Source organism: Carassius gibelio, chromosome A7 (assembly GCF_023724105.1).
Source record: "Carassius gibelio isolate Cgi1373 ecotype wild population from Czech Republic chromosome A7, carGib1.2-hapl.c, whole genome shotgun sequence".
In the NCBI taxonomy this organism is placed as follows: Eukaryota; Metazoa; Chordata; class Actinopteri; order Cypriniformes; family Cyprinidae; genus Carassius; species Carassius gibelio.
The window spans coordinates 27,481,808-27,498,017 of NC_068377.1; the positions used below are offsets into that span (position 1 = coordinate 27,481,808).

The following is a 16,210-nucleotide window of genomic DNA, read 5'->3' on the forward strand; positions in this document are numbered from 1 at the left end:
GCTAAAGAAATCTTAATAATAAAATATACTGAATGCTTGTGTAATTAAATTTGCTATTCTCTATTATTCCTCATGTAAGTAATAATAAAACATGGAGTAGTTGCATTTATATGACATAAAAAATTACACCACAAACACTACCATTAAATTGATCAAAGATGACAGTAAAGACAGTTATAATGTGTCAAAAGATTTCTATTTCAAATAAATGCTGTTCTTTTTATTTTCTTTTTATTCTTTTTATTTTTTTACAGTGTTCCTGTAGCTCAAGTGGTAGAGCATTTTGTTAGCAAGCGCAAGGTTTGGGGCTAGAATCCCAGGGAACACATGTTAGGAGAAAATTGTTAATCTGAATGCAATGTAAATCACTTGGGATAAAAGCGTCTGCTAAATGCATACATTTAAATTTTCTTTTGAACATTGTACTCAACACTGAATATTATGCAGCACAACTGGTTTTAAACATTGATATTAAGAAGAAATGGTTCTTAAGAAACCAAATCAGCCTATTAAAATGGTTTCTGAAGGATCATGTGAAAATGAATACTGGAGAAATGCTTGCTGAAAATTTAGCTGAGCCATAACAGGAATAAATGTAAACTATATTAAAAAAGAAAGTTACTTCAAATTTTATACATTCACAATATTACTGATTAACTGTATTTTTAGTCAAACACATCGGCCTCGATGAGCATAGGAGCATAATGAGCATAATGAAGACATTATATTCTTCACAAATTAAAAGCACATTTTAAGCAGTGGTTCTGCTCTCCATCAATGAATGAGTTTCATCAATGAAAAGAATAAGTAACAAAGTCAGAAAAAGCACTAAAGATGAGCACTAAAATAATGTTTAAACCTTTGAAACATTTGGGCTTCAACAACAATGGAATGGAGCCAAATAAAGAACCACTTGGAGTGCACAGACTGTGTTGCTTCTTCATAAAACTTTAAACGTCCTAGAACTAAAACCAGCCATTACAACATCCCTTCCCTTCACACCCGACTGCATGTTCATCCCAGCATGGGTTTCTCCACACAACATTCTTCACTTTCGTAGCAACCTGACATTATGTACAGCTATAGCAAAGAGTTCTGGGTGGATCCCAGCTCTGGAGTCTATTAAACATTAAAGGAATCCTTACGGTTATACAGTAGTTGGCTTGAGACCAATAGCAGTTCTGTCCAGTCAGGCAGAAAAACATCCTCCCCTGTGCTAGATTGTGGGTGTGCAGATGAGAGGAAAGAACCTATTACCATGGATTATGCAAGCAGAAACTGTCATGATTCTGCCCTCGTGTCCTTGATATTTCCTAGTCTTGAGGCAGGATCATGGCAGACCCGTGTTTTGTGTACAAGCACATGGCCTTGTCTTTGGGCCATGTGCTTGTGTTGTCTCGTTCCCTTGCCCCGCCCCCCTTGTTATCCTAGTCTTGTCGTGATTGTCCTATCTGTGCCACCTGTCGTGTCTTGATTAGTTCCCCTATTTAGATCTCCCAGTGTGCTCTGTCTTTCGTCGGTTCATTGTTCATCATTTGTGATTGTGTTCCACATATGTGTTTCCTCCTGTCAGCCTCCTGAGATATCGTGTCCTTGTAACCCCTCTAAGAAGTCTTCGTACTACCGTGAGTGTTTGTTAGTAGTTAGTGTTCAGAGTCTTTGTTTACCTTGTTTATTGTGTTTTGTAGAGTTATTTAGTGTCCCCCCTAGTCATTGTTTTCCCCCTCGTGGGTTTTGTTTTCCCCTTTTTGTATAATAAATCTTGTGTTCAGTACATCCTGTCTGCATCTGAGTTCGTCCCAAACCCATCCGCATAACAGAATGAACCGACCAAAGAACTCAGCAGACAGGATGTCCTCCAGCCTACTACACCAGTGGGAGTTCCGCCAGCAATGCTGGATGTCGTCCCCCACCGACAAGAGGAGGGTTGCCCTACCATACTCGCCTGAGGGTGAGTGGGTTCTCCGCAATTATGCCCGGCTGTGGGAGAAGTTCCCCCAGGAGGAGCCGCAGGTTTCCCCCCAGAGGTCCCCACCATCTGCCCAGCTGCCAGTGATCCCCGAGGGTCATCTCCTGGCAGTTACTACACTGGGGGAACAGGCAGAGTCCTGAGGCGCCTTCCACAGCCATCAGTCTCCCCAGAAAGCGTGGGAGACTATTGTCGTGGGAGTCAGCTTCAGAGTCTTCGGCGTCTGAGTCTGCCCTGCCCGAGACCAAACTCCCCCAACCCGCCTCTGACCCAGCTGTGGCCTCTGCACTGCGGCCAAGGAGGAAGAGGAAGAAGAAGGGGCCTGCCGGTCCTGTGACCCTGTCTCCTCCTGAGTCGGCGAGGTCTCCTGAGCCAGCGGCGGCGAGCGCTGGCGTGCCCGAGCCAGCGGCGGCGAGCGCTGGCGTGCCCGAGCCAGCGGCGGAGAGCGCTGGCGTGCCCGAGCCAGCGGCGGAGAGCGCTGGCGTGCCCGAGCCAGCAGCGGTGACCCTTGACCCCGAACCGGCGACTAGGAAAACTGTTTCTAAGTCTGCAGTCACGAGGGCGGAGGAGAGAGCCGCGGCCGACTCTGCAGCCAAGGCTTTATTACAGTCTGTCTCATCTCGTAAGGAGATGCCCATTATTATTGCCGCTAAGTCTTTGTCTGATTATCTGTCCCGTCTTGTTCAAATTTTAGAAGTCCCCATCAGTCCTGTCTTGTCCCCTGACCCTGTCCCCAGAAATCCCCCGTGTCCCCCCGTGTCCTGTGGTCCCCCCATGTCCAGTAGATGTGGTCGCCCCGTGTCCAGTAGATGTGGTCGCCCCGTGTCCAGTAGATGTGGTCGCCCCGTGTCCAGCTGATGTTGTCACCCCGTGTCCAGCTGATGTTGTCATGTGTCCTGTTGTCCCCCTGCGTCCCGTTGATATAGTCGCCCCTCGTCCAGCTGTTGTCGCCCCTCGTCCAGTCAATGTAGCCCCTCGTCCTGTAGAGGTTGCCCCGTGTCCTGTGACCCCTCCGGTCATGTCCTCTGTCAGTTGTCCCGAGACCCCTTCCCACCCCTCACCACCCAGACCTGCCCGGACCCCTCGTCGTCAGCCTTCGGCCCGCCCTCCTAAGACTCCTGCCCCACCCACCCTGGTCTGTCCCCCATGAACTTTGTGGTCCCGCCTCCTCCCCTTCCCTGTTTGTTTTTTTTTATTTGTCACCCCAACCCTGCCATTGTGTATTTATGTTTGCCTTTGTTATTATTTGTCATGTCTTGTTGGTTTGTGTCGGTGTCCCAGTCTGTCATATCAGTCATGTCCCGTGTTTGATGTTCCCTTGAGGAGCGTCTGGAAGCCGCTCCTTAAGGGAGGGGTTCTGTCATGATTCTGCCCTCGTGTCCTTGATTTTTTTTCCTAGTCTTGAGGCAGGATCATGGCAGACCCGTGTTTTGTGTACAAGCACATGGCCTTGTCTTTGGGCCATGTGCTTGTGTTGTCTCGTTCCCTTGCCCCGCCCCCCTTATCCTAGTCTTGTCGTGATTGTCCTATCTGTGCCACCTGTCGTGTCTTGATTAGTTCCCCTATTTAGATCTCCCAGTGTGCTCTGTCTTTCGTCGGTTCATTTGTGATTGTGTTCCACATATGTGTTTCCTCCTGTCAGCCTCCTGAGATATCGTGTCCTTGTAACCCCTCTAAGAAGTCTTCGTACTACTGTGAGTGTTTGTTAGTAGTTAGTGTTCAGAGTCTTTGTTTACCTTGTTTATTGTGTTTTGTAGAGTTATTTAGTGTCCCCCCCTAGTCATTGTTTTCCCCCTCGTGGGTTTTGTTTTCCCCTTTTTGTATAATAAATCTTGTGTTCAGTATATCCTGTCTGCATCTGAGTTCGTCCCAAACCCATCCGCATAACAGAAACGCACCAGAAGTTGCTACGAAATTCCATATATTAAGCCTTTTCTTCATTGTCATTAGTTAACAATACTGATGAATCGATTTTAATCAATCTTCATTTTGAAGAACCAATATAAATGTTCTAAATGTTTTCTGAATGAATTCAGTCTTGTATTCATTTTTCTGAAAATTCCTATCATTTGCACATAAACTGACAGTCACCACTACTAAGCTACTAATAAATATTATAGAAACATAATTTTCTGTAAAGTTGTTTTGCAATGGTTTGTATCGTTAAAAGCGCTAAACAAATAAACTAAACCTGAATTGTATGTTTTCTGTTGATGCATGAACAAAACCTTACTAAACATTATTTGCAGCATGTCTCTCATCCAATAATCACACTAAGCTCAGTTGAGTGTTTAGGCATCACGCAAACCATTGCTATTTCTACCAAGGGGGACCCCCAGTTTCCACTTGCTTAGGGCCCCCAACACTCTAAACATGCCCCTGACTGAGCTTTGTGCTTTCTGTGTGATATTCAGTAAATATCACAAAATCAATAAAAGGTTTTAACTTCAGGAATGCCATTCAATGTTCATTAGTAAACTAGAAAAAAATAACTACAAAGAGGAGAGGTTTGATAAATAAAAACACTATATTAAATAATAATTCTGTTTTTACTTGTTAGTGATGTCTTATTTATTTGTATATTAGAAAAATATCAGTGTACAAACATTTTACTCAGAAGTTGGCAATAAATTCACAAAGAAATTGCAAATAAGAACATGAATTAAACATTACATTTTTAAGTAATAAGACTGAAATAGAACTTTCTTGTAAAATGTAAACCAATAATTGTTTTATTTGCAACTTTGGAAAATACTTCACAGTGTAGTTATGTTTGAATACAAATTTGTGAAAATGAGTTTAAATGTACATTGTAGAATGTTGAAACAATTATATCTTAATTTTTTTTTGCATAAAACTGGATTTTATGCAATTTTAACTAATTGAATACAGTTTTATTTGAGTGTTGATCATTATATCTAAAAATAAATAAATAGCCATGAATTTGGTTAATCTTAAAAATTAAAGGGGTCGTCAGATGCTACATGCACTTTTACAAGTTATTTGAACAGAAACTGTGTTCGCAGTGTGTGTACACAACCACCCTGATTATTCTACTAAAATCTTTACCACTTTCTCAAATCAAGCTGATTTAAGATGCCTGTCTTTGTGACATCACACAGACAGGCCCCTATCACGCTAGTTTGATTGACAGTAGCCTTTCAGCACAGACTGGACTGGCGTATTACCTAAGGCTTAGACCCGCCCTGAGTGAGCTGTCATCAGTCCACCATTGTTTCACCACCAGATGTAGACAAAAATGTCTCCAAAGTGATTAAGGTGTTCTCTTGTTGGATGTAATAATGAACAAAGCAGTCATTAATTACTCCCGATGTGAGCCACAGAAGACGCAGTGGATTGTATTTGTTTCTGAAGGGAATACAACCCTGATCTACATCTGATCTGATCTACATTTCGCAAATCATTCATGGTCCAGCTTCACCAACAGAAAAAGTGAGTATAATCTTTGCAAATCGCCTTTCCTAATAATGTGCTAATTAGCAAGTTTCACAATAAAAGTAAACAGTCTCCCTGAGAGTGGCTCCGAAAAGGGGGTGGGGATAGCAGAGCTCATTAACATTTAAAGGAAAATGCTACAAAACGGCTTGCTCTGAAAAGAGCTGTTTTTGACAGGGTAAAAAAAAAAAAGTGTTTTTTACACTACCATTGAGAAATTTGAAGCAATATGTTACAGACTTTTCATTAAGACCCTAAAGAATCAAATTAGCTTGTGGAAAATGGGCATCGATGAACCATTTAACAATACAGTAATGCACAGTAATGAGAGATTGTTTTTATGAAGAAAAATTGACATATATATCCAAACAAATCAAAATCAAATCAGATCAAGAGGTTGTGAATCGGAATAAAACAGATCTGTGTAATGTGTCAATACACAGTCTTCTTTTCATAATATCATAGAGACACCACTAAAACAAAAGCTAAAATCCTTAGATTTGAATCTTATGATTTGGTTTGGCTCTAAAATTTGTCATCCTTATGCAAAGACAATGAATTCATGTGTTTTTAATAATTCTTCATGTTCCTACAAGATTGCATCTCCCTCAGGGGTTTCTACACAAAGCTCGTTCTATCTGCGGTACCTTGTTGCTTGGGAAAACATGCCTTTGTGCAGCGCACACAGATCTCCATATTGATGTTCTAATAAAAAGTTGTTTATCTGTGAACACATTTCCTAAACACGTTCGCCGTCTGTGCTCTGTTTTCAGAGCTGATGCTAAACAGCGCTACCACATAAAACATAATGTTTCAGTATCATTGAAAGTGATTGTTCTGAATATGCATTGATACAGCACCTTAAAATTCATTGAAATGCAGTGGTCAAAGACTCATGAGGCCATAGAGAGCACAAAGAGGCTGGCTAAGGTGATGCTCAACAATTTCAGGCTTGGCTCCTTCAAGGTTATTATGCAAAGCAGATAGGCAATAAACATGGTAATTTGGTCTCATGGTCTTGTGAAGAGTGTGGGAGGTTCATTAAAGAGCAGCCGAGTGCTGTGGGCTAAACCTATTGGCTTGAGTCCAGATTTGGAGCAAATTATGCGTGTCTCCCTATCCAGCTGCAGAAACCTCTGGTGTCTACAACACAACAGCAAACAAACAGATGCAAAGCACCCTCAAGGAGATATCCTCCAAACTCCCCCACTGCAGAGGCAAGGAAAACAAAGGTTTGGGTTCCTAATGTTTACAGCTCATTAAAATCCTATCTCCCATCTACAGCCCACCTCTAGACATTTTGGACAGCTTATGAGAGGAAGGACTTTGACAGGCCTGTCAGTTTTCTCTGAAAAAAGGTTTCAAGGCTGAGGCAGATGCTCTTTCTGTCTCCTCTAACACCCTAAATCTGTCCCAGCTCTGTCCCAGCTCTTTTTATATCTGTCTGAATTCTGAAAGCAAACCAACTAAATCTGTTTGAATAACCCAGATACCCTGATCGCGATACTGCTACCTGCAACTACAGTATTTTGCTGAATGTCACTAGTATTTCAATATTAATTCCTAATCATGTTTAATTATGAACTACATCTCATAATAATAATCTTAAATAATGACATTTAATTTCTGAAAAAAAAAGCTAGCTACTCATTGTAGTAAAAATGACTTTGAAGCACATCCGTAATAATGTATATATATATCGAGCATCGCGTTAGTTCAGTCAGGTCATGTTAGTCATGCTTGCATCAGCTGACAGTCAGCTGTTCCTGACGTGTACCAATCCAGTCTTGACACCTATCACCTGAGGTCTATTTAAATTGCCATTATTCAGTGTCTCTCCATCGCATTTCTGCTTGCAATTAACTCCCTCCTCCAACCCCAACTCCACCAGCTGAACCTGTAATCTGATCTGTTCTCTCTTTACAGTGTCTTCATTGGAAGCAGTCTCTATGACATTTTGTTTACAACTCATGTAATTGTGAATTTTAATTATGTATGCTTATAATGGTTCTGTTCTGTACCCCAGGGGGGTTTGTCTTGCTGCTCTCCCCGCTCTGTCCAAGCATGGCTGCATGGACAGGCGTGTGGAGTGTTGCCCAGAACATAACCATACCACCAACACTAACTGTATGCAATTATAATTGTCATTAAATATACTTGACGGAAGTGGTCCTGATTGAAATATATATATATATCCACAGTACACATTACCATTCAGATTTTGGACAGCAAGATATTTTAGGAATTAATACTTTTATTCAGCAAGAATGCATTAAACGGATGCATTAACAAAATTATAAATTCAACACTTTTGTTTTTGCCCCCATTTTTCATGAGCTTAACTCTCATGGAGACTTTTCCTATGTACACAAAAGGCCTATTTCTCTCAAATATTGTTCACAAATCTGTCTAAATCTGGGTTAATAAGCACTTCTCCTTTGCCTAGATAGAATCCACTTCACAGCTGTGGCATATCAAGATGCTGATTGGACAATATTGGCTGATTTGCATAACCAAAGAATTTCTGCACAAACTGTCAGAAACCATCTCAGGGAAGTATATCTGCATGCTTGTCGTCCTCATCGGGGTCTTGACCTGACTGCAGTTCGTCTTCGTAACCGACTTGAGTGGGCAAATGCTCACATTCGATGGTGTCTTGTGTTTTGGAGAGGTGTTCTCTTCACGGATGAATCCCGGGTTTCACTGTATAGGGCAGATGGCAGACAGCATGTATGGCATCTTGTGGGTGAGCGGTTTGCTGATGTCAACATTGTGAATCATGTGGTGTATGGTGGCGGTGGGGTTATGGTATAGGCAGGTGTATGTTATGGACAATGAACACAGGTGCATTTTATTGATGTCATTTTGAATGCAGAGAGATACAGTGACGAGATCCTGAGGCCCGTTGTTGTGACATTCATCCACGACCATCACCTCATGTTGCAGCATGATAACGCACATCCCCATGTTGGAAGGATCTGTACACAATTCCTGAAAAAACTGAAAACATCGCAGTTCTTGCATGGCCAGAATACTCACCAGACATATCACCCATTGAGCATGTTTGGGATGCTCTCGATCAGCGTATACAACAGCGTGTTCCAGTTCCTGCCAATATCCAGCAACTTCGCATAACCACATTTTTTTGTACAGCACCTTGGGCAGCAGCTGTTGTATTAATGTGTACTTTATAAGTGAAATAAACAGAAACCGATTGAAGAGAAGTGGACCAACATTCCACAGGCCACAATCAACATCCTGATCAACTATATGCGAAGGAAATGTGCTGCACTGTGTGAGACTGTAAGGACAAAAGAACCTGAGATACTTTGATCTCCTGAGAAACAGACAATACAAACATACACAAGCATCTTCGAGACACCCCACAGAGTGGAGGAGCAGGAGACCTCCTCCCCTTCTGGCCATTTGTTTCATTATAAATCCCTTCACCCATTCTTCCTTCTACTCAGTCTGCTCAAAATGATTACATGAAAATATCAATGCAAGTGATCTAACACTCATGTATAGTATCATTGGAAATGTCTCAGTGCAACTGGTACAATGGTCTCAATCTTACAAAAGTAGATTAGAAGATAATACAGATCTGAAGAGTCAAAAGATATCTTGATTGCTGTGATGGGAGTGTCCTTTCCTAGGGCCCTCCATGTAAATTACCCGCTTTTCCCATTGAGTTGTAAAACCACCCAGGCTTGGGACCTGAGTTAATGCAAATTCCAATTGTTAGTTTCTGTCTTCATCTCGGGGGATGTTTGTCTTGGTCTGAGGTATTTAAAGGATTGCAGCAAAAGGATCAGGGCGATTTCTGTAGCCAGAAAGCCCGTAGTGTGTTGTGTGTCTCTTCACTTCATACTATGTATTTTCTAAGGTCAGGTATGCATATTTTACTTTTAGATTCATCTTTGAGAATTTGATGTTTTGTATTGATATGATTTGATGTGTTTCAATTGGATATGTAATTGGCAAAATACATATCTACCTGACTGTAAATAAATTGTTACATTTTGATTCTATTCTGTCTTACTCTGTAATTATTGACTAGTGGATTACGTTGTATCCTTGTTAGCAACATGAGCACCCGAATGAATGAGTTAATATAAAAATAGAGTTAACTAGAATAATCAAATGTCAGAAGAATATTAATTAAAAAGGCATACAACCAATTTGCATTTCAACCTAAATTCGAGGTCATACTAAAATGGAGTCAGATTAAATAATAAAATGGAGTCAGATTTGAGTTTAACCTAAAATGAATAACTCTGCGCGCTGAAAGACAGAACACGCAGGAAACCTTCATCCAGCACCGGATACCTTCCTTGGGCCGAGTGTCTGGACCTTACAAGACAAACGGTGGTCACATCAGATACAGACTGGTTTTTGGACCCCCAATACAGTAAAACTGCACATTTTAGAATGACCTTTTATTGTGGGCAGCCTGAGGCACACCTGTGCAATAATCATGCTGTCTAATCAGCATCTTGATATGCCACAGCTGTAAGGTGTATGGATTATCTCTGCAAAGAAGAAGTGTTCTCTAACACAGATTTAGACAGAATTGTGAACAATATTTGAGAGAAATAGGCTTTTTGTGTACATAGAAGAATTCTTAGATCTTTAAGATCAGCTCATGAAAAATGGGGGCAAAAATAAAATAAAATTCAATTCAATTCAAAGCTTTTATTGTCATGTACCCAGTGAGGAAAACAAGTTACCCTGAGCAATGAAATTCTTACTTTGCGGTCCACAATGAATGCCAAGACTTTACACTATACACACACATACACAAACTATACACACACACACACACACACATATATATATACATACATACAATATAAGAAACATAATAATAAAACTATGCTGCAGTAGTAGGAATATAGACTATGAAAATAGAAATATAGACTATGTATATGATATCTATATATGCAAATGTACAGTATTAACTTTTGTGCAAAAAACACTGGTCCGCCAGTCAGGAAGTATAGGAGTCACAAAGTGTGGGGTGTCGTGCAAGTACAATCACTTTGCGTTTGTACAAAAAGTGTTGCGTTTATAATTTTGTTCAGTATAGTTTTTATGCATTTCTTAATATGTTACACCTCTCAAAATATACTGTTATGGCGTGTCTCAGTCAGAATACTGGCATGACAGGACAAAAACAATAAAACCCATTACAAACGAGGCAGTTGTTGCATCCAGTGGTAACATAATTACAGCTTATAATGACTTACGCGTTGCATTACATATCGCGCCACGAAAACATATAACCATGTCTGCATTTGTGATCGGAGAAAAGACAAACAACAAGCAGTACTCTACACTGCTCAAAACTCGCATTTGAATCGTCGCTGGCAAAAACCTTTACATATGTAAACCTACTCCCATACCGTGAGTCAGAAGGACCAGATTGTCCTTGCAAAGATTGAGGAATGGCATGAGTGGGCAGCAGCCAGCGGCTATAACAAGTAATGGCCAGCGGATTCAACAAAGGATCGGCCGGGGGTTGCCGCAACCACATGTGATGACCCTGGACCGTGTACAACCAGATAGTCACTTAAAAAAAAAAGAATTTAAATAAAAAATCTTACATTCCTGCAGTGTTTTTCACTGCTCCTGGTCAGGGTTTAATTCCAACTGTCAGTACTTAATGCCTAAAGAAATTTGAGGAAAATTATATGCTTGTGGAAAAGAATAACTAACTCATAGAGTACTAACATGGACTGCCCAAAAACTTTGTGAAGGTTTCCAAGGAAACCATCTGCCGTTCTAAGCGTCTAGTGTGTTAAATAACAAAGGATTATCAGAATTCCAAATGCAAACTGCAAGGCTATTGAAGACCACAGAGGAACGAGTCTGGCTAACTGAAAGAATCTATCTTGGCATAAGTTTTCAAAGCTATCTGGGGCAAGTCTATTGAAGTAACAGCACATAACGTAAGGCAAAGGGACTGTTGGCATATGGAATCTTATCAAAGCCTTTTTCTTTAAACTGTCTTGAGAATATGTTTCCATGACGTGACTCCTCAATGAACGGTTTCTCTCTCATTGCTCTGTTTCTGCCTGTTTTGTTTTTGTTATTTTTTTATTTATTTATCTAATTTCCTTTGAGCCAAGTCTTCTGAACACAGTGCTGAAAAGAAACCAAAGGAAGACTCACCTGTCTGTCAAGCTTCTGTTGTCGTAGGTTCGTGCCCTCATCATCCAAGGTGCTGCAGGAGAAAAAAAACAAGATTAATGGGGAAACCTATCAAAAAAAGATGTGCCACAGTGAGAGAATAGCACCAACAGAGACGAAATTACTAGAGGTCCTTTTGTGTATTAAAAGATAGTCCAGCGCCAAGAGAAGCATACGGTGAAAGAAAAATATAACCTATCAGTGATGTAACCAAAGGTGCTCTTTACAGAAAAGAGTTTCCACTAAAACTCTGCTGCACAGGATATGACATAAGTCTTCAGTATTCAGCATATCTTAGCTCATACATTATTGAAAAAGCCACCAGTCGCTCTTTATTTACTAGTCATTAAACCTATAATATGGGCAAAACAGTATATAAATAGCACATATGAAAATATTTTTTTTTAATGACACAGACAGTGCTGCTGTGTTGGTCATGCCTATGACTCATTGAGCTTTTTCAGGTCCTGTGAGGAGGGAGGTCTTTAGTGAGGCTTTTGTGCTCTGCCTGTCCCTCCTCTCATTCACTTTAATCAGCTGTGACATTCACTCCAGACCTCCTTATGCATTTCTGCTGCCTGTTATTGCTGAACCAAAAGCTGTGTTAATTAAATGGCAATGGAGGGCTTCCTCTGTGGCTGTGGTGGGTCATGCATGGAGAAGAAGTGTGACAGATCAAGGGTGGTGTGGAAAAGGATTTGTGCTGTATAATCTGTACAGCACAACCAGGGTGCTGGTTTGAACAATTGATAGGAACGTATTTCACAATCAATCAGCGTATAGAGATGCACAGTTACAAATACGGTAAAGAAATCAAGGGATGTCATTAGACAATAAAGAAATCATTAAAAAAAGATGAACAGCAGTTCAGAACACCACAGGCATTTACTCATTTCCTTGATGGCATTATAAAACACAAACAAACATGCTAATCAAAAGCTCTCATTTTTACATGTTTTTAGAAGGATAAAATGGAAGCTAGAACAATAGATAGACTGAGTGACAGAACGATAAAAAGAACAGAAAGAACGACAGACAGACCTATAGATAGATGATGCTCTAAACTTGTCTTTTCAGGAGGATTATACTAGAGTCTTTCTTCCTCTTGCTCGGATGGATATTCCAGTGCCTAGCTGCAAAGACCTTAGAGTCTCAACTTTTTTTATTTAAACCTGAGAAATCGAACTCTCTGTGGACTGCCAACACTGACACCCTTTTATCACACATGCACATGGGCATGAAGATACATGCCCACAAACACACACTCGAATACTGACAACTATTCTGGTAACTCGCACACTTACTCAAACCTCAGAATACAGAAATAGTCATGCTTATTTGCACACATTCATGAACTCCCTTTTAAAGCTAAAATACATAAATGCACACATGCACGAAGCATAATGCCTAATATGTTAGCAGTCAAGAGTGTCAGTTCCCATTAGATTGGCGGATAATGACATAAACAGAGTGGTTATAATGAGGGTCAACAAGGGATGAGAAATAAATTGATATGTTCTGACAGCTGCCTGCAATGTGCAGTAGAATTTCTCTCCCTCACTATCAAGCTTCGCTGATGACAGTGACAATTCACTTTGTGTGTCATTGTGTGTGTGTGTGTGTGTGTGTGTGTGTGTGTGTGTGTGTGTGTATATGTGTATGTGTATGTGCATGCGGGTGTTTGTATGTGTGTGTAATGGAATAAGAAAATAACATTTGCTGATTTGCATGCTGTACTTTTAACTGCAATTTCTCATTAAAACAATTAAAATGCACTACAGAAAGAAACGGTGAATAATTTATTTAAAATCAAAACAAAACGAGCTATGACCCACAAGAATGTTCAAGCATTATGAGCACTGTAAAAAATAATACTCATTTTTGTCTTGTATTCCAGCAAAAATATCAAAAAAAAAAATCCTAAATTAGGATTTACTCAAGAAGTAAAATTGCACGAGACATCAGACAAGGTCTGTTTTTAGAGAACAGATCTTAAATTAAGTTCACTTTTCTTCTGCTTCTTTTATATTGCATGGAGTGTAAAAAAAAAAAAAAGATTTTGAGAGCAAGTGATAATAACAGAATACATTTTTCCCCTTAAAGCAGTAGGGATGATTGTGTATTTCTTTACACTACTCTGCTACACAATTCAAGAACGAAGGTCAGTCACACTTTTCTAAAGAGTTATGCAAGTCTTTTTTTTTTTTCTTGGAGCCACATGTTTCTTTCTCTGTGATTACGCAATGAGACTCTAATTTTGATTCAGTCTTTTCTCGACTATCTGCTGCTATTCACTGAGTGTGTCACAGGACAACAACAGGAAGGTTTGTCCATGTAGGTTTGTAACCTACCAGAGCACACTGGCTCACTCATAAACTAGTCAAGGCTGTGAAATTAGTGTTTGTGATTGTGATGCAGAACGTCCAGCTGAGGCAACCCCAGCTATGCCAGCGTGATCTCTAAGTTCAATACATTTTTTATAGCAAGCCCCATCTGCAGGGGAGGAGATGCTCATCACACAAGGGAAAAAAGCCATGAAGAGCTCAATGGCCCTGCTGACAAAGGGAGACATGAGAGAAGGACACATTACCTTCCCACTGCTGTTTGTTTCCTAGTCCTTTAGACTGCAGGGGGTGTCAAACATAAGAATATTGACTACCATCACAAAGGCAGAGATCCAGATCTTGCTGCATTACCAGTCTGCCTGAAAGCAAGACACTTAATAGCCAATCACCCTACTGCTGCTTCTCTAATTATTGACCTACTTTCTTTTTAGGATGGGAATCATTTCTGAAATTCACATATGAGTGATCCAAATATTCAACCACAGCTCTAAGGCACAATATATACACTGAAAAAAAAAAAAGTTTTATTCATCCAATTAAAAAAAAAGTAGGGTAATGATTCACTTCTATATTTTAACTAGAACCAATGAAAAATAAATAACTTGCTCTTAGGGCAATTTTTTTTTCAATATATTTTTATAAACCAAAGAACAAAGAACATTTCAGATGGAAAAAAGCTATTGCTCATAGGTTGCTCTTTCTTGGCCAAGGAAGTTATTGAATGATTAATTGCAGATTTATGTTAGCAAATATACAGTGGATAGATAGAATGGGTTGAGCTGTTGACATCTCTCAAGGAGTTTACTATTGTCCTATATTCTCCCAAAAATGCAGTTTATGATTATTTACACACCCTCATGACATTCCAAAGCTGTGTGAATTTATATTTTCTGTGGGACACTAAATATTTGGACCCCAGTGATAACATTGTACTGCATGGCTTTCATTGAAAATATTATTTTCTGTTCTGCAGAAAAAAAGTCTTAAAGGTTTTGAACAACAGCAAATTATAGTAAATTATGGAAAACATTTCTTAAGGTTCAAATAACTCTCCTTCTTATCCCACTTCTGACTACAACAACAAGTGAGAGATATAATTTATGATTTTCTTTTCTACGGGTTTATTTAAAACAAGTGACTCATGTGCTTCTCTTTCCATTACAGTTCCCTTGAGCTTCTCTAGTGCCAAAGCTGGTTAGATTTCTCAGATCCGTTCAGGTCACAATCACAGACCTCACACACAAGAAACTGGGGTGTGGGAGAGGGCATATCTTCACAATCAAAACACACTCCCATAGAGATCGTCTTAGACCCTCCAGGGTAGGTTGAGCGGTACCTTTAGCTCTTTACAACAAGCGGCAAGTGCTCCCTGATGTAATTTTCCAAAGAAAGAGAGGAGGAAAGTGGGCTTGTAACTTATAGCAACCAAGAGCCAATGAGAGAGCAGAGGCCGTGCAGCCATGGCAATGAGCCTCCTATAAGAAGCAGCAGCAGATATGCCTCCAACAGCAAATATAAATCAAAAGCATGATTATATTACTATTTACACTGATAATCATTGATCATACCCCACCTAAATTAAAAAAAAAAGTTATATGCAAAATTAATGCAGAGTATTCTGAAAAAATAAAAGAGCCTAGTTAATATATATCAGAGAAAAACTCTGACTTCACACATTTTTATAAGTGTCACAAAGTGTTAACATTCTGAAAGTGAAATTCAATACATATGCATGGCGCAGTGGATAAGTCACATGCCTTTGGTGTGAGAGACCCGGGTTCAAATCTACTGTGAGACACCAATGTGTCCCTGAGCATTGAGCAAGATACTTAACCCCTAGTTGCTCCAGATGTGTGTGACCTCTGACATATATAGCAATTGTAAGTCGCTTTGGATAAAAGCGTGAGCTAAATGAATGCATGAATTAATTTTGTTTTATTATTATGTATGGTGTGTTGTTGTTGTTTGTTTTTTAGTTAGGAAAGTATATTATAAATAAATAAATAAATAAATAAATAAATATCTCATCTATGGGAGCCAGTTGGAGTTCTAAAAGTTCCAAAAGCATACAAACACAAACAACATACAGTCAATACAGCCATAGCACTGACAGACAAGGTATAGTGACAATGCAGCAGTGACAGTTACGTCAACCGGCTCAGAAAGGGCCATAGTTATTGCTGAGCCCTTTAATAGATTTAGACCAGCTTATATAAACAAAACTTCAGCAGCATCTACACAACCAGAC

The 16,210-nt window shown here is 39.9% G+C and overlaps 1 protein-coding gene across 2 annotated transcripts in view; it reads right to left on the reverse strand.

Moving 5' to 3' along the window:
• The window catches only part of LOC128017032 (tubby protein homolog), an 80,729-nt gene that overhangs the window by 22,001 nt on the left and 42,518 nt on the right, over positions 1-16,210 (reverse strand). For both annotated transcript variants that reach the window (XM_052602087.1, XM_052602088.1), the window contains exon 2: positions 11,600-11,651. In XM_052602087.1, the coding sequence (XP_052458047.1) occupies positions 11,600-11,651 (52 nt within the window). The remainder of the gene's footprint in view (positions 1-11,599; positions 11,652-16,210) is intronic.